The 19,714-nt window shown below is 40.5% G+C and overlaps 1 protein-coding gene across 4 annotated transcripts in view; it reads left to right on the top strand.

Annotated features, from left to right (window-relative positions):
• LOC112225080 (melanophilin) overlaps positions 1 to 19,714 on the top strand; it is a 122,336-nt gene that overhangs the window by 9,336 nt on the left and 93,286 nt on the right. For all 4 annotated transcript variants that reach the window (XM_024388695.2, XM_024388694.2, XM_024388693.2 and 1 more), the window contains exon 2: positions 6,772 to 6,943. In XM_024388695.2, coding sequence (XP_024244463.1) covers positions 6,816 to 6,943 — 128 coding nt within the window. In that variant the 5' untranslated portion in view covers positions 6,772 to 6,815. The remainder of the gene's footprint in view (positions 1 to 6,771; positions 6,944 to 19,714) is intronic.

The raw sequence follows: 19,714 nt of genomic DNA, 5'->3' as shown, positions 1-19,714 counted from the left end.
TTCAAGACTGTTGGAAAAGCATTCCTCGTGAAGCTGTTTGAGAGAATGCTAAGAGTGTACAAAGCTGTCATCAAGGCAAAGGGTGGCTACTTTGAAGAATCCAAAATATAACATCACTTTTTTGGTTTCTACATGATTCCATATGTGTTATTTCATCGTTTTGATGTCTTCACTATTATTCTACAATGGAGAAAAACCCCTGAATGAGTAGGTGTGTCCAAACTTTTGACTGGTACTGTATGTCAATCATTATTTTAATATGTAACAACACCCGTGCCAATATTTCCTCTAAACACTGGCTTCCCGGGCATTATCACTTAAATACATGAGGCTGCACTGGATTGGGAGAAGACAACTTAGCAAGACTTGTAAACTAAGTGTTGGATTGCTTGAATGATTATGCTTTTGACAATTACAAAAAAAACTACTACCCACCTCCCTACTGAACATTAAACTCAATATGAATATTTCATTTGTCATTCACAAATGGATTTGAATAACATTGCAACACAATATTAATACCATAAATATGACTGCATTCAAAGCATATCAAATGTGTACATTTCCGGTGGGGCTATCTAACCCTCACCAAATGATGAGGAAAAGGGAAATATAGGATAGGTAGGCCTAATGTTGCAGTATTCTAGAGTGTGACAGGTTCCCCTGATAATATGTATTTTATGTACCTTGTTTACGTTGGCTGTTTTGCATTTAGTCAGTCCAAGGAACTGCTTCAGGTAAAATAGAAGCAAAGTTGACCAAAATTAAAGAGCCCCCAAGCCCTCCACCCAATTTTGGTTATTTGGTAACCCAGCGCTGGGTAAATATTGTGTGAATAACCCAACATGTTGGGTTGTTGGAATTACTCAAACATAGGTTAATTTAACCATCAGTTGGATATTTTTTACTTTTATGCTTGGTTGACCTAGCAGCTATGTCTTTTTGAATGTAAACCTTAGGTTATTTTCAGGAGAAGTGTCTTATTAGGGGTGTGGCTTTCAGATAGATCTAATTGGCCACCCATGAGAGTAAATGTGACCGACCGGCTAAAATCGGCCTTATGTAGAAAAATCTGAAATTGTGTTTTTTACATTGGATAAATGTAGACACTCAGAGCTAGGGTTGGACATTTTGGGGAATATTCAGAGGGGGAAACTTTCCGTGGGATTTAACGAGAATATATGGGAATTAACGGGAATATATGGGAATTAATGGGAATATATGCAAATTAATATTAATACCATTTAAATGTAGATGTTTTTTGCATTGGATATATTTACCATATCATATGGAGACAGAAACATAAACCTTTTACCTTATCATAAGTAGACAGAATTGCAAATGATTGAATCCTTTCAATAGACATTTAAAAAACAATTTAGTTACGAATTGAACTTTAATTAAATCAGTTGACTCTTCACATGGGATGATTTCACTGAAAAACAAAAGAAAAGTAATATTGAAGGATCCCCAATGATCCATTGGATCTCCCAAAAACGTTTTCAACATAAAATGTAAACGTAAAATGATAGTCTAGAAACTAATGCTTTGGTTGTATTCCTCTCAGGCTTCCATGTCTTCTCCCTTGACCTCCTCAATGTCCACCTCTTGAACATCAGACTCTGAGGCCTCATCTTCAATGTCATTTTCCAACCTTGTTGAGGATGGCTCATTGTCAGGCTCAAAAAGCCTCAAATTTTCCTGGGTGGCCAACAATTTTTCAACCCAGGTATTGGTCAACCTGTTGCGTGCTTTGGTGTGTGTGTTCCCAAACCAGTTGACCAGTTGCGCTCTGAGGCGGCTGATGTTGGTGGGATTTGGAGGATGATGGAGGCAACAGGGGAAAGAGCCTCAGATCTACAAAGTCCCTTCCACTATGTGGCTGATGAGAGATATTGGCACGACTGCCATGTTGCATCTCCATCCCAAAGCCCTTGCTTGGAAATGGACTTCGCCAGACTGCCAAGAACCTTTCCCTCATCTAGGCAAAGGTGACGTGACATGGTTGTGATGACACCATAGGCCTTGTTGATCTCTGCACCAGACAGGATGCTCTTGCCAGAATAATTGGGGTCCAACATGTACGCTGCAGCGTGTATGGGCTTCAGGCAGAAGTCTAAAAGCTTTTTGATGTATTTCAGAACTGCAGTTTCCTCTGCTTGGAGCAACAGTAAAGTGGGCAGGGCAGTACAGATTTCTTCTCATACATCTGCAAGCAGAGTCTGAACATCAGACATGATGGCATTGTCTCCCTCGATCCATGCAATGGCTACTGCTATAGGTTTCAGGCTGCTTACCACTCTCCCAAAATACATCATCCAAGAGGAGCCTCTTGATGGGGCTGTCCATATCGGCAAACTGTGATATGGCCATTTCTTGGAGACACTCCTTCCCCTCCAGGAGACTGTCAAACATGATGACAACATCACCCCAATGGATGTTGCTGGGCAGCTTCAATGTGGTGCTCATATTCTTCTCACTTTGCTTGGTGAGGTAGATTGCTGCTATAACTTGATGACTCTTCACATACCTAACCATTTTCTTGTCTCTCTTGTAGTCTGTATCCATTGTTTTCAGTGGCATGATGTCCTTGAGGAGTAGATTCAATGCATGAGCAGCACAGCCAATGGGTGTGATGTGAGGGTAGGACTCCTCCACTTTGGAACAAGCCACCTTCATGTTCGCAGCATTGTCTATCACCAGTGCAAATCTGTGGTCCAAGGTCATTGATGACTGCCTTCAGCTCATCTGCAATGTAGAGACCAGTGTGTCTGTTGTCCCTTGTGTCTGTCCGTGTCTGTGCTCTTGTAGAATACTGGTTGAGGGGTGAAGATGATGTAGTTAATTATTCCGTGCCCACGAACGTTCGACCACCCATCAGAGATGATTGCAATACAGTCTGCTTTCTCTATGATTTGCTTGACCTTCACTTGAACTCTGTTGAACTCTTGATCCAGCAAATGAGTATATAAAGCATGTCTTGTTGGAGGGGTGTATGCTGGGCAAAGAACATTCAGAAATCTCTTCCAATAAACATTTCCTCTGAGCACCAGAGGTGAACCAGTTGCATACACAGCTCAAGCAAGACATTCATCAGTATTTCTCAGACTACATTCCTCCATTGAGTAAAACTAACTACTTATTCCAGGAGGACCATGAGCTGTTGCTATCGATAAGGTGTCTGACTCATCATGTTCACCTCGAATAGAAGTAGAGGGACTTTTGTCAGAGGTTGCATGTTGTGAGTGCTGAGGGAACTTTATGGACTTGGCCAGATGATTCTGCAGATTTGTTGCATTCTTCACATATGATTAGGCACAGTATTTGCAAATGTACACCGTTTTTTCTTCTATATTAGGTGCAGTGAAATGTCTCCACACATCAGATAGTGCCCGTGGCATTTTCCTGTAAATACTTGAAAAAAAAGAGTAAAAAAACCCAAATACAATTCCATGTACAGATAAATAGTTAAATTAATTAACTCATTTGTAAGATAAATGTTTTAAAATGAAACATGTATGGAAACAGGTGAATTACCCCTCCTCAGTTAGCAGGCTCAAGCAAGCTAATACCCACATGGTAGCAAAAACTAACTAGCATAAATTGTTAAGTTCGAAATTATTGAAACTCACTTTGCTGTTTTTTTTACTTTTTATTTTTATCTCAAATCAAAGTTTATTTGTCACATGCGCTGAATACAACAGGTGGAGACCTTACAGTAAAATGCTTACTTACAAACTCTAACCAATAGTGCAAAAAAAGCTATTAGGTGAACAATAGGTAAAGACATAAAAACAGCAGTAAAAAGACAGTGAAAAACAGTAGCGAGGCTATATCCAGTGGTGAGGCTAGAAAAGTAGCAAGGCACATACAAACACCGGTTAGTCAGGCTAATTGAGGTAGTATGTACATGTAGATATTGTTAAAGTGACTGCATATATGATGAACAGAGAGTAGCAGTAGCGTAAAGAGGGGTTGGCGGGTGGTGGGTGGCGGGACACAATGCAGATAGCCCAGTTAGCCAATGTGCGGGAGCACTGGTTGATCGGGCCAATTGAGGTAGTATGTACATATGTATAGTTAACGTGACTGTGCATATATGATAAACAGAGAGTAGCAGCAGCGTAAAAGAGGTGTTGGGGGCACACAATGCAAATAGTCCGGGTAGCCATTTGATTACCCGTTCAGGAGTCTTATGGCTTGGGGGTAAAAACTGTTGAGAAGCCTTTTTGCCCTAGACTTGGCACTCCGGTACCACTTGCCATGCGGTAGTAGAGAGAACAGTCTATGACTGGGGTGGCTGGGGTCTTTGACAATTTTCAGGGCCTTCCTCTGACACTGCCTGGTGTGGAGGTCCTGGATGGCAGGCAGCTTAGCCCCAGTGATGTACTGGGTCGTACGCACTACCCTCTGTAGTGCCTTGCGGTCGGAGGCCGAGCAATTGCCGTACCAGGTAGTGATGCAACCAGTCAAGATGCTCTCAATGTTGCAGCTTGGCAAGTCAGTTAAGATCAAATTCTTATTATCAATGACACCCTAGGAACAGTGGGTTCACTGCCTTGTTCAGGGGCAGAACAACATTTTTTTTACCTTCTCAGCTCAGGGATTCGATCTTGCAATTTCTTGCAAAAAAACTATTTACTAGCAAACAAAAAATGATGTATGTCATATAAAATATATTCACCCCACCCAGTATTTGTAATCAAAAGCATGTAGTCCTTGGCTCAGACAGTGTAGTACTGTGGGCTCAATAGCATCTCATTAGTGTGCAAGATCTTGAGAATCAGCTATACATGTGATGGAAAAGTGCACTGCACATGTGATGGAAGAATGCACTGTGCATGCAGAGGGTTGCAATTCCATTGAATGGAGGATAGTTTAACCAAAATGTGCCACAAGACCTAGAATTGCCTTATGTGTATCCCACATAAAATGGTTCACTATTGTAAGCTAACTTTTTTGATGAATTTGAGCTAAATTCCCAGGCTTTACTGCCCATGGAAAATTTCTGGAAAAATTCAGTCAATTATCGGACAGTTTCTGACCCTTTGCAACCCTACACAGAGCAACAAAATGTTATATCATACACTACAGTTGAGGAACAATGGGAAGTAATTTTGCTTTGAAAGTTGATAAACTTGTAAACTCACTTTTGAGAAAATTGTCTTTGAATGTTTTGGTACTACTACTGGAGAGCCCTTCTTTGTCTACACCCATTCAGGATCTCTTAAACTTTATTCCCACCCATCTCTTTAAGGGTTGATCCGGGCGTTCTGTACACACAGCAGTCAATCACCCAAGCTAACATGCTAGCTACTTCCAGACACAAATGAGAGAACAGCACACTGAACTTGCCCTAGCAGAGCTGGTTAGGCTGTTATGTTATCTAGAGCGTTGGTGACTGCAACTGTGCTGTCAGATTGTCCGTTAGTAAATTCAGAGCATTTCACTCTCAGAGAGTTCAGAGCATGCAATGGACACACAATTATGCGCACTGGCACACTCAGACAATATTATTTTGTTAAAACATGTAGCTAGGAAGGTAAACAATGAACCATAATCCCAACTCATGATGTTACTACCCTGCATGAATCTGCAGGTAGCTAACCAACCAGGTTCAATATTAGCTAGCTTAGTCAAGCTAATTTCTTTGAGAAACAAAGAATAAGGTCATACACGTAACGTTAGCTAGCGAAGCAGCCAGCTAACGTTAACTTGAAATGACTACTTTCTGTCAATTTGAAATGTGTAATATTTGAAAATGTAGCTAGCTAGACTATATTACACATATACATCATGGATGGATGCGTCTCCTGTGCCAAAAAACGTATTTTGATAAAAGTAAAAAAAGTTTACGTTCAAACGGCACTCCTGTGAAGAAGTTACCTGCGACATACGCCTAGTTTCCTGAAACGGGTCACAAATGTCATTCCCATTCATCATGTTAAGTTTACATATAGCAAATGTAAAATGTTAAGCTTTTTACACATTCTTCTAGAATTTGAAGATAATTTATTACATGTTATAATAAGGTGGTATCTAGCCCAATAATGGGATTTACATAGGCTTTAAGGGACCTCGTACATTTCTGTAAGCCTCATTGATCAACAAAAATGTCAATGTTCAACCTTAATGTGACAACTATACAACAGAACAGATGAACAGGAATGACATTTACTCTCACAGGTGGGTAAAAAGAATAATCTGAAAGCTACACCCTTACTAAACTACATGACCAGTCTTCTGATCTGACACGCTAGGTCATATCTCAATAACCCAGCACCAATAACCCAGTATCAACAATGGAACCTTTCTATTTTTAAAGAAAACAACCCAACTAAGTGACCCAACGCCTGCAAACCAGCTGTTGGGTCAACCAAACAACCCATAATATTTTAGTGGACTGCATTCCCTACCTCCCTCATGTTGTTTTGTCCGTTACACTGACTGCAAGCTTTTGTATTACTTTTGTTGTAAGATAAAAACAGACATTTTCATGACAAGAAGTGAATTGCAGCAAAGCAAAGCTTGCAATTATCTTCCTTCTAAAATTGCTATAGCTTTACTACTCCATTCAGCTGTATCAAACATTGACTTTGGAACATCAACTGTAGTGTTTTATGTAGTAGTTATTAGGGGATTTGGCTTTTCTTCATTGAGTTGTTGACACTGTTGTTTTGTATTATAATGGTTTTGAGTAAACATTTGTCTTGTATCTTTCTGTTGCACTATGGTGGCAATCTAACTGGTTTTCTCTCCCACTTCTTGCAGTCCAATATAAAGCAGTGAATGGTCCCCGGGTGCGCAAGGTGAACATGATGCCTACCACCGCTGTGGGGAAGAAGCTGGATCTCTCCACACTGACAGAGGAGGAGGCCCAGCACGTGTTTCAAGTCGTCCAGAGAGACTTTGACTTGAGGAAGAAAGAGGAGGACAGACTGGGGTAGGCAAACCCCTTTTCATTTGATATATTATTGATCCTTTTGTTTTTCCTTTTATTTGAACATAGAGGTTTGTTGGTTCACAAAAAAACACATCTCTACTTTGTTGAAATTAAAGCAAAAATTACCAAGAGCTGGACTCATACAAAGGCAGGGGCCTCTTATATGTTTCAATTTAAGAAGTTTGTTGTTGCCAAATTATTGGTTTGATTTCAGTATGTTATATTGAAGTAGTATGCAAATATTATGCATATTGCTATATATTTGCTATTTATCACTATTCTGTCTACCAGTGACTGATCTCGCCTAAGAATTAACAATGTCATATCTTAGTAACAATCTAATTGAGTTACTGGATAGGTTGAAATGTCAGAGGTTTACTGCTCTGTAATTTGGGACAGCAACTTTAAAGATCACTTACAATGCAGGATCAATCAGTTATTCTTTATTCATTTCATGTCATTATTTTGATACATATCGGAGATACCACCTATGTGACTATATATCGGAGTCTATAGACATTACATAAAATTTGAATAGGGATTATCATTCGACTTTGTTGAGGGAATCATTCTTTCTACCCAGAGAATAGCAGAGTTGGGTCCAGCTGACAAAGGCTACTTTTGAATATATCCACCATTGAATTTACACTGTGTGACCATGTGGATTAATAGTGTAGATTAGTGCAGATCAGGATATTTTGTTGGTTCAGACGACTCTCCAGGAGACGTGTTAATCCGTCTCATTTTAATTGCAGTTTTCTGTAGACTGGGATTAGAACTGACCTCAAGGTTCACATCAGAGTCAAATGCATTATACAGTACATACTGTACATACTTGTTGTTCCCTTAACTCCCTCTGATGATGTCAACCAAGCGTGTTAGACTAACGTGAAATTAACTAAAACCTTGATGCCTGTGATGGCCTTTGATTTCAGGCAAGACCAAAACTGAATTCTTCAAATCCAGTTTGATTTCCATGTTGATACAATGTTAACAAGACAATTGTACAAGACAATGTTAAAGCAATGTCCTTTCAACCTGTTTGTACCCAGTGGGTAGGCATGATAGTGAACAATGATAGAGGGCCTTTATATATCTAAGCTCTACTGGGATGCCTGGTAGTGAGCCACAGATCACATGACCTGTACTGTAGCCCAGGCGTGTAATGCCAGATAATTGGCACATTCCTGATGCCCCAGTGTGTTTTTCTCTGGTAGAGATGGAGTCTACTAGTCAGCTGACTGGGCAGTTCATGATATTATTCCATAAAGGCAAGGTTGCATGATACAATTGTGGTTTGACACTCACATTTGTTTCACTTGAAGGTTCACCTCACTTGTATGGTTTGGCATTAATTAAACAAAATATGTCAAACACCTTAGAACATTTGACAAAAATGCCCTCATAAAAAGCTAATCAATTGGTAAAAAAATATATTTTTTAAACTTGTGGTAAGATGCATTGATTCTCATAGGAGTCAGGTCAGAGCTAGCAATGTTATGAAGAGCATTGACTCTCCCATCTCACGCTGTGTGGGTTTCTAGGTAATGAGTCTCAGGACTATCTGTGCCATGCAGGAGTCAGCAGACGATGTGGACTATGTCCAGACTCCGGGATGCACTGCTCGACCTAGCCCGGCCATCACATGACTCTCTGGAGCGCCTCTGATGGTAGGGAGAGAAGCATGATGGGATGAGGATAATGGGACCTTCTCTGGCTGTGTCATGGATTTAGTTCTGCTGGGTCAATATCTTGCTCATCCAATATGCAGAATTGGACAAAGTTCCATGTAACCGCTGGTCCAGGGTCAGATTTGTTTTGATCCTCGTAATGGTGAAGGTTAGGATCTGGGGTTGAATAATCGGTTAGTCAGTAGTTTTGAATCTAATGAGCTACTAATTGCATGAATTTGTTACTCAAAGGGATGCACAGTGCTTATGATGTGTTCAAACGCCATGCAAGATGGATTTATGCAACGGGTTTATGCAACAGTAACCTACCTTAGATTTTGCTTAATGCCTTACCTTTGTTTCTTTACCTCTACCAATATGCAGTATGCAGATCCTAAACCAACCACTTGGATTTACACTTTTTGACATCACATCTAAGCCTCTGATGGAGTATATACCATGTTGGATTCCTACTTGACTCCAGTTGATCAGCAAACAATCAAACCTGATCATCCGTGGATCACTATCACTTAGTAGCCTAATATAATTGTAGACAACATGCTATGTCTGATCACACCAGAGAGGTATCCTACAAAGCAAGCTAGATCTACTCAGGGTTTTCTAAAGCTAACCAGCTTCAGTTAGCTTCACATTCCAGCTCCGGCTTCATCCATACTATGACAGTGGATATTGCTCGTCCGCCTGCCTCTGACTCTAGCAGGTTTGTAACTGTGCGTGCATGTTGCACATTGCTAGTCGAACACCAAACTCTTCATTGAGACAATGTTGAAACGTTAATCCAAGGGCGAATCAGTGCCACATTTTCATTTGTGCAGGCTATGGTGTGAAATAGGCTTTTAGAAGTGCTGTCTTTATTTTATTACTTATCATCTTTGGTGTACTTATCAATGCACAAGCACATCGATACAATTATTTTATTAAGTCATACAAAAGTGTTACTGTGCGTGAAGTTTAAAATACATTGTCATTACTAAATGTGTAATGGGATATATTTTAATACTAAAACATTTTAACACAATTTTTTTAATTTATTAATAAAATATTCAATCAGTCGTCTTCCTCAAATGACGCAATCTTTGCAAGAGGGAGGGAATCGGATTTCATTGATCCATAACTTATGGCTCAGTCATTTCATTCAGGATTAAGTGGAGTTCAGTGTCGTTTAAAACGAGCATGGCCTTATTTCTATTACAGCATATTGGATGACTCATTCATATTCCATTCACCCAGTTCAATGTAACAGCAATAGGTTTAGGCTACTACATGATACTCAAATTTTCCCTATACCCATCATTAGGTTGCTACAATCTAGCCTATGAATGAAAGTATACAACGCAGGTGAACACAAGTCGAGAGACTAATTTGATGTGCTTTCTAAATGTTCCATTGCCATACTGGCTGGAAACGTTCTTGTCCCTAGCTTGCTAGCTAGCCAACTACAGCTAACTTACAGTCACATCAAACAGTGCAGACAGAATAACAACAGTAGCTGCATTTGCATTTGTTTTAGCTGTTTTCTAGTGATATATCCATACTATGAGCTAATGAGGCCAGGCGATTTCGCATAGAAAATGTGCTCTCTCGTCAGGAGAGTGTTGTATTATAGGAGCTAGCCAATAACACAGTTTACACAAACAATAATGTAATTATTAGTCCAACAGTTGCAAACAAGAGTTTCTATTGGACAAATTCAGGTCTTTTTTATCCCTGTTTTGTTCCGTTTGCTTCCGTTTTAAGAAATGTTTTTCAACAGAATCGGAATGAATACACCCCTGATCACGCGTAAACAGTTTCCTTTCAAAACAGCCACATTGTATTCCTTCTTTTCCCTTCGCTTGCGGTCTTCAATGCACAACAAATCAAAACTGAAGTTTTGGCAAGTCGGTTAGGACATCTACTTTGTGCATGACACAAGTCATTTTTCCAACAATTGTTTACAAACAGATTATTTCACTGTATCACAATTCCAGTGGGTCAGAAGTTTGCATACACTAAGTTGACTGCCTTTAAACAGCTTGGAAAATTCCAGAAAATCATGTCATGACTTTAGAAGCTTCTGATAGGTTAATTAACATTATCTTAGTCAATTGGAGGTGTACCTGTGGATGTATTTCAAGGCCTACCTTCAAACTCAATGCCTCCTTGCTTGACATCATGGGAAAATCAAAAGAAATCCGCCAAGACTTCAGAAACAAAATGTAGACCCCCACAAGTCTGGTCCATCCTTGGGATGAATTTCCAAACGCCTGAAGATACCACGTTCATCTGTACAAACAATAGTATGCAAATATAAACACCTTGGGACCACGGAGCCGTCGTACCGCTCAGGAAGGAGGCGCGTTCTGTCTCCTAGAGATGAACGTACTTTGGTGCGAAAAAAGTGCAAATCAATCCCAGAACAACAGCAAAGGACAGTGTGAAGATTCTGAAGGAAACAGGAACAAAAGTATCTATATCTATTCTACCCTGCCTTTCTAAGGTCTTCGAAAGCCAAGATAACAAACAGATTACCGACCAGTTCGAATCTCACCGTATCTTCTCCGTTATGCAATCTGGTTTCAGAGCTGGTCATGGGTGCACCTCAGCCATGCTCAAGGTCCTAAACGATATCATAACCACTATCAATAAGAGACATTACTGTGCAGCTGTATCCATCGACCTGACTAAGACTTTCGACTCTGTCAATCACAACATTTTTATTGGCAAACTCAACAGCCTTGGTTTCTCAAATGACTGCCTCGCCTGGTTCACCAACTACTTCTCTGATAGAGTTCAGTGTGTCAAATAGGAGGGCCTGTTGTCCGGACCTCTGTCAGTCTCTATGGGGGTCCACAGGGTTCAATTCTCGGGCCGACTCTCTTCTCTGTATACATCAATGGTGTCGCTCTTGCTGCTGGTGTTTCTTTGATCCACCTGTACGCAGACGACACCATTCTGTATACCTCTGGCCCTTCCTTCCTGTGTTAACAAACCTCCAAACGAGCTTCAATGCCATACAACTCACCTTCAGTGGCCTCCAACTGCTCTTAAATGCAAGTAAAACTAAATGCATGCTCTTCAACCGATCGCTGTCCGCACCCGCCCGACTAGCATCGCTACTCTGGACGGTTCCGACTTAGAATATGTGGATAACTATAAATACCTAGGTGTCTGGCTAGACTGTAAACTCACCTTCCAGACTCACATTAAGTCTGCCGATAAGAATGCGGTGATTGACAGAGTTGAAAGCCTTGGCCAGGTCGATGAAGACAGCTGCACAGTACTGTCTTTTATCGATGACGGTTATGATATCGTTTAGGGAATAGGGTGCCATTTGGGATACAGTCCTTGTTTTTATTCCTCTATGTGAAATGTCCTTGTTACTTAACCCATTGTAAATGGATTAGCTGCTGGTTCCCATGTGTTCATAATGAATAAAAAGTTACATTTAACATGATAAATGCCATGTCTGGTTTTTAAACTAGCATGTCACGTATATTTTAATTTAAGCATTTAAATGATTGGAATTCTTCGGTAGTAACATGTAGGATGATTAATCGCAGATATATTGATGTTCTACAGGTGTTTGCGAATGCCTGGGTTGTGCGTGTGTGCACACGTATGTACTGTACATGTGCCTTTGTGCATATGGCCTTATTTGTGTGTATGGTTGGGTTTGAGAGAGAGAGAGACAGAAAAGGAAGGAACATAGCAGAGAAAGAAGCACCAGTTTGGCACACGCCCTGCCCTTTGGTCAGAAATCTAACCTGATCTAATCAACCAATCATTCCTGGCATACTCAGAGCTCTTTTGCAGATTTGCAGAAATCCCCCAAGTTCCCCGATGCCATGATGCTGACCTCTGCTGCTCCACATGTCTCTATAACTTAATATAGAGAAAATACAAAAATACACAGATGCACAGTAGCAATAAAACAGGACTAACGGTCCATTTTGTGTCCAGATTAAACTCCCATGTATCCATATTCAGTGTGGTTGTTTGTTGTGGTTAGAAAGCTTTAGCTACAGTCACAGCTATACAGTAGGCCTAAGCATGCTTGGTTGCAGTTGCTGATGGTCTATGTTGTCTAGGCCATGAGTGTCTCTATGGCTCTGTAATGTACGTGGAATTTTCTTTCCCGTTGTAGAGAGGAACACAGCCATGTCACAGTCACAATGCCAATTTTAGCCAGACTATTCCAATCTCTGAATGAAAAACAAGATTCTCTCTCTCTCCTCTCCCCTCTCCTGGTCTGTATCTTTCCCAAAACACAAACAACTCACTGTCTCCTCTTCCTTTCCAAATTCTGCCACACACTTTGCCAACATCTTGATCCAGCTATTTATTCTCTGTGTTCTATGTTAAAGTTAAAGCTGTTTTTGTCATGATGCTTGTTGTTGATTAAGTCCATTAACTAGTGGAATCTGGACACATTGTTACTCATGTGGATTCAATCAGTTTTAGGCCTAGTCTCTTAGCACTGAATAAGACATAGAAAAATGGGGTTTGAGAGATTGGTGTACTGGTCTCTATGTGAAAATAGTCTATTGTGAAGAATATTAACCACAAATCATGGAGCTTATAACAATGGAGCTTATTCATCACTGGCTTACTGTCCTTAACCCTCTAAGGTTGATGTCCGTGCCCCGCGGAAATCTAATTAGCATAATAAGAACATTAGAGTCCATCAGCTCGAGATATGTTTTTTTTTTTGCATTGGATGCATCTGCAGTGAAAGGTGAAAGAGCTAGAGCGATGTATGTCAGACCATCCCGAAAAAATCAGTCTTCTCACAAAATAGTCTGTAGTGTCCTAACGGTTTGGCCTACAAAACGAATATGACCCCTCTGTGTAAAGGTGACTCTCATGAACACCTACTTGTCTGTTGTTTGGTTCTAGGAAGACCACAGGCCTCACAATACTCGTCTGAAAGTCCCCCAGTACCAGTCAAAACAATTATGGAAATATACAGTATATGGAGGCTGTTTAGTGACAAATACAGTGGGGGAAAAAGTATTTAGTCAGCCACCAATTGTGCAAGTTCTCCCACTTAAAAAGATGAGAGGCCTGTGATTTTCATCATAGGTACACTTCAACTATGACAGACAAAATGAGAAAAAAAAAATCCAGAAAATCACATTGTAGGATTTTTTATGAATTTATTTGCAAATTATGGTGGAAAATAAGTATTTTGTCACCTACAAACAAACAAGATTCCTGGCTCTCACAGACCTGTAACTTCTTCTTTAAGAGGCTCCTCTGTCCTCCACTCTACTTGTATTAATGGCACCTGTTTGAACTTGTTATCAGTATAAAAAACACCTGTCCACAACCTCAAACAGTCACACTCCAAACTCCACTATGGCAGAGACCAAAGACCTGTCAAAGGACACCAGAAACAAAATTGTAGACCTGCACCAGGCTGGGAAGACTGAATCTGCAATAGGTAAGCAGCTTGGTTTGAAGAAATCAACTGTGGGAGCAATTATTAGGAAATGGAAGACATATAAGACCACTGATAATCTCCCTCGATCTGGGGCTCCACGCAAGATCTCACCCCGTGGGGTCAAAATGATCACAAGAACGGTGAGCAAAAATTCCAGAACCACATGGGGGACCTAGTGAATGACCTGCAGAGAGCTGGGACCAAAGTAACAAAGCCTACCATCAGTAACACACTACGCCGCCAGGGACATCATGCTTTGGGGCTGTTTTTCTGCAAATGGACCAGGACGACTGATCCGTGTAAAGGAAAGAATGAATGGGGCCATGTATCGTGAGAATTTGAGTGAAAACCTCCTTCCGTCAGCAAGGGCATTGAAGATGAAATGTGGCTGGGTCTTTCAGCATGACAATGATCCCAAACACACCGCCCGGGCAACGAAGGAGTAGCTTCGTAAGAAGCATTTCAAGGTCCTGGAGTGGCCTAGCCAGTCTCCAGATCTCAACCCCATAGAAAATCTTTGGAGGGAGTTGAAAGTCCGTGTTGCCCAGCAACAGCCTCAAAACATCACTGCTCTAGAGGAGATCTGCATGGAGGAATGGGCCAAAATACCAGCAACAGTGTGTGAAAACCTTGTGAAGACTTACAGAAAACATTTGACCCCTGTCATTGCCAACACGGGGTATATAACAAAGTATTGAGATAAACTTTTGTTATTGACCAAATACTTATTTTCCACCATAATTTGCAAATAAATTCATAAAAAATCCTACAATGTGATTTTCTAGATTTTTTTTCTCATTTTGTCTGTCATAGTTGAAGTGTACCTATGATGAAAATTACAGGCCTCATCTTTTTAAGTGGGAGAACTTGCACAATTGGTGGCTGACTACATCTTTTTTTGCCCCACTGTATATGGGGTTAAATATATGTAAAAAAAAAAAAACTAACAAATGTTTCCTGATATTTCTTATCGCTTTCAAATATAAACTCAGCAAAAAAAGAAATGTCCTCTCACTGTCAACTGCATTTATTTTCAGCAAACTTAATGTGTAAATATTTGTATGATCATAACAAGATTCAACAACATAAACTGAACAAGTTCCACAAACATGTGACTAACATAAATGGAATAATGTGTCCCTGAACAAAGGGGGGTCAAAAGTAACAGTCAGGTTCTATTGTGGCCACCAGCTGCATTAGGTACTGCAGTGCCTCTCCTCCTCATGGACTGCACCAGATTTGCCAGTTCTTGCTGTGAGATGTTACCGCACTTTCTTGGGGAAAGGGCCCTAGCCCTCACCCTCTGATCCAACAGGTCCCTCAATGGAATTGAGATCCGGGCTCTTCGCTGGCCATGGCAGAACACTGACATTCCTGTCTTGCAGGATATCACGCACAGAACGAGCAGTATGGCTGCTGTCATTGTCATGCTGGAGGGTCATGTCAGGATGAGCTTGCAGGAAGGGTACCACATGAGGGAGGAAGATGTCTTCCCTGCAACAAACAGCGTTGAGATTGCAGGCAATGACAACAAGTTCAGCCCGATGATGCTGTGACACACCGCCCCAGACCATGACGGACTCTCAACCTCCAAATCGATCCCGCTCCAGAGTACAGGCCTCGGTGTAGCGCAAATTGATTTGACGATAAACGTGAATCCGGCCATTACCCTTGGTGAGACAAAACCGCGACTCGTCAGTGAAGACTTTTTGCCAGTCCTGTATGGATCGGCGACAGTGGGTTTGTGCCCATAGGCGACATTGTTGCCGGTGATGTCTGGTGAGGACCTACCTTACAACAGGCCTACAAGCCCTCAGTCCAGCCTCTCTCAGTCCATTGCGGACAGTCTGAGCACTGATTGAGGGATTGTGTGTTTCTGGTGTAACTCGGGCAGTTGTTTCCATCATGTACCTGTCCCGCAGATGTGATGTTCGGATATACCGATCCTGTGCAGGTGTTGTTACACGTGGTTTGCCACTGCGAGGACGATCAGCTGTCCGTCCTGTCTTCCTGTAGTGCTGTCTTAGGCGTTTCACAGTACGGACATTGCAATTTATTGCAATTTTATGGCCACATCTGCAGTCGTCATGCCTCCTTGCAGCATGCCTAAGGCACGTACACATATTTGAGCAGGGACCCTGGGCATCTTTTCTTTTGGTGTTTTTCAGAGTCAGTAGACAGGCCTCTTTAGTGTCCGACGTTTTCATAACTGTGACCTTAATTGCCTACCGTCTGTAAGCTGTTAGTGTCTTAACGACCGTTCCACAAGTGCGTGTACATTAATTGTTTATGGTTCATTGAAAAAGTATGGGAAACCGTGTTAAACCCTTTACAATGAAGATACGTGAAGTTGTTTGGATTGTTATGAATTATCTTTCTTTTTTTGCCGAGTTTAGGATAGACACTTCAGAACAACCCTACTTGCGATTTTTTTTTTGGGGCCAGACTGTTTTCCATGTAGTGAATCTGTTATTCAATGCATTTGTATGTGCTCATAGCATTAAGGCCAAATAATAAATGTTTTCTTAAAATATTGTATATATATATGCTTCCATTTATACACGTCGTTGACAAACGTCAAGGTTATGTCAGCACGGAAAACAAAATGATTGATAGGCTACAGTCAGATAGACCTATTTTTTGCTTCATTTTTCATCTGAACACTGTAAAAGGTTATTTTATTAAAGTGGAACTGCATTTTAACTACTTTGAAGATGAAACAGACAATCATAATATCAGTAAAACATATAAATTCCCAGTTTATGCTACAAAACCAAGGTTTTAAAAATAGGTCCTATTTGATTCAAAATAGCATAATGTAGAGTAAGGCATTGTTGGCAGATTAGAAGGATTCAGTTAAATTATCACAGCTCAGGATAAGACCCAGACGCAGACAAAGGAGTTGGATAATTTGAATCTCAGAATGTTTATTATAACACGGGGCAGGGAAAGGACAGGCAAAGGGCAGGCTGAGGTTCGTAATCCAGGAGAATCAGGCAGGTACTTCACGGCAGGCAGGCCCAGGACAGGCAGAAGGGTCAGAACCGGGAAGACTAAAAACAAAAACTTAAGGAACAGGAAAAAACACGTTGGTATGACCTAACAAAGACAAGATGAACTGGCAACAGACAAATAGAAAGTGCAGGTATACACTACCATTGGGGTCACTTAGAAATGTCCTTGTTTTTTAAAGAAAAGCACATTTTTGGTTCTTCAAATTGATCCGAAACCCTAACCCTAACCATGTTTCCCAAACATTCTATGAATTTAATAACATTTTTAAATTACCATATCTAATTGCTTGCTTGTCAGATGGTTTTTAAAGGCTTCATATTCTTCCTGGGGGTGTATATTGAGCGGATTTTAAAAAGATTTAATGTTGCTAAAACGCTGTCAGTTCCACTTTTAAACTCAGGCCATAACCCTCATTAGAGGTTCATTTGCATTTGAGAGGGGTTACATTTTCTTAGGCCCATCTGTCAGCTGTATTTTTTAAAATTTTACCAGGTTAGTTGACTTAGAACACGCTCTCTCATTTACAGCAACTACCTGGGGCATAGTTACAGGAGAGAGGAGGGGGGATGAATGAGCCAATTGTAAACTGGGGATGATCTGTATACCAAAACAAGTGGCGGGATGGCCATTTTGGCTGTTTTTTGAATCCCAGAATGAAGCTTTAATTTAATTATATTCTAATAACTGATTGCATTTATATAGAGGAGAGGTGAGGTGTGATACTATGTGACAATTAGGAACGAAGGGGTAGGTGGCCATGATGGAAATGGGGCTAAATTGGGAATTTAGCCAGGACACCGGTGTTAACACCTTACGATAAACACTCTTACTCTTGTATATATGCATTCACATTGATCCCCGCATTATGTAACTGTAATGTTGAAACCGGTCCATTTAGCAAAACTGTTTGGCCAAAGATTTATCAAATCAAGCTGAGGTTTTTGGGATCGAAAGGGAAAATGGCTCTTAATGCTTAGTAGTCTGCTCTGAACCGTGGGTTGCTTTTCCGTCTCTGGAAACTATTATGTTATGGTTTTATAATTCTCTCTTCTCTCTCTCACTCCCCTTAACTTAATGTGGGCTATGAAGGATGTGTGGGGGGAGGGGACTGGTGTTGATGGGCATCCAGGAGATATCCTTGTATGGGAACAGTCTGCTAAATTGGATCTTCCCAGAATGTGAATGTCTGGCTTCCATGCCAGGACACCCAAGGAGTGCCAGCTAAGCAGAACTTTCTGGTTTAAGGTCATAATCAATATAGTTTAATGTAATCCTAGGGACATGCTAATCCTGTGTATTTTATAAAACCTCTCAAATATCTGTCTACTTGTAAAGTTCTTTAATTTTTTAGAACCATTACACAGACTCAAACTTGGCTCAATCTGTCTACACTAAAGATCACATTGAAAAGAAAAACATAAATATCTACTGTATCTATAGCAGGCTACAATTGAAGTACAAAAAGATCATGTGCAAAACATGTTTTTTTATTCGTTTGCACAAAATAAAATTCCAAGTTAAATTGCTTTTATTGACATAGCATATTAATGATAAAGATGATTTTGATCATACATATTTTTTTACATTTAAGAACATGTTAACACTTGCACATGTCACATCTAGCCTTCATTGTAAGGTAGTTATTTTTCCAGGTGCGTATCTTCCGGATCTCTAACCAGAGGGGTCTTGAATGGAACCTTGAGAGACGATGCTGCCACACGCCTCCATGCAACTAGCTAGGACTTTGCCCATGGTGCGGATATCCTCGCTATTCAAATCAGGAAGGCACAGGATATATACCAAGTCCCTGGGATTTGGGCTTTCAGAGGAGGACAGATTTAACAGATATAAAATGTATATCCCATTGCTAATGCCACACAGCTGTACTGCTGTTTCTCTGAGGCACCATCTTGCTGACCTGGGCATAGCTACTAAGCAGTAGCCTTCCTATTCTGACTCCTGAGAACCGTGCACAGTTCGAAAAGCATGACCCCTTATCATGGCATAAGTCTGTTAACCAGGGGTGTATTCAGTGAAAGGTTCAGAACCTTGCAGACCTGGGATATCTATAGTTTTAAATTAAATTAAGCAGTCGAAGCATCCGGCGATGCTAAAATGGGAGAACAAATATTTACTTTGGAGGTGACTACTACTACTTGGCTAACGATCTCAGAAAGTAACTACTTTTAAAAAAAATATTTGAATACATATCTGAGAAAGGAACTACTTAAAAAAACATTTGAAACAGATCTCAGGAAGTGACAACATTTCAGAAACTGTTGGATTGGCTGTGTTCAACTAATGCAAAGGGCAAACTGTCCAAACAGATCCTCAAGGAAGGTGGATACTTTTAAATATGCTATTGGACCAAAAACAGATTTAGCTAATTCATCTATATGGTCCAAATAATGATGATCCACAATTCTTAGAAAATATCTATATAATAATCTATTGAGCTCACAAGCAACAAATTACTCAATTATTATGGTGGAAGATTATAATACGGTTTTAAGTACCACAATGGACAGTAAAGGAAATCACACTAAAACCTATCACCGTCATACAATTAGGGAAATTACAAATATCATGGACACATTAGAACTAGTGCCTTCGGAAAGTATTCAGACCCCTTGACTTTTT

The sequence above is a fragment of the Oncorhynchus tshawytscha genome, linkage group LG26 (genome assembly GCF_018296145.1).
Source record: "Oncorhynchus tshawytscha isolate Ot180627B linkage group LG26, Otsh_v2.0, whole genome shotgun sequence".
Taxonomy (NCBI): Eukaryota; Metazoa; Chordata; class Actinopteri; order Salmoniformes; family Salmonidae; genus Oncorhynchus; species Oncorhynchus tshawytscha.
Note: the sequence above shows the minus strand (reverse complement) of the source record. Positions and strands in the feature narration are given on the sequence as shown.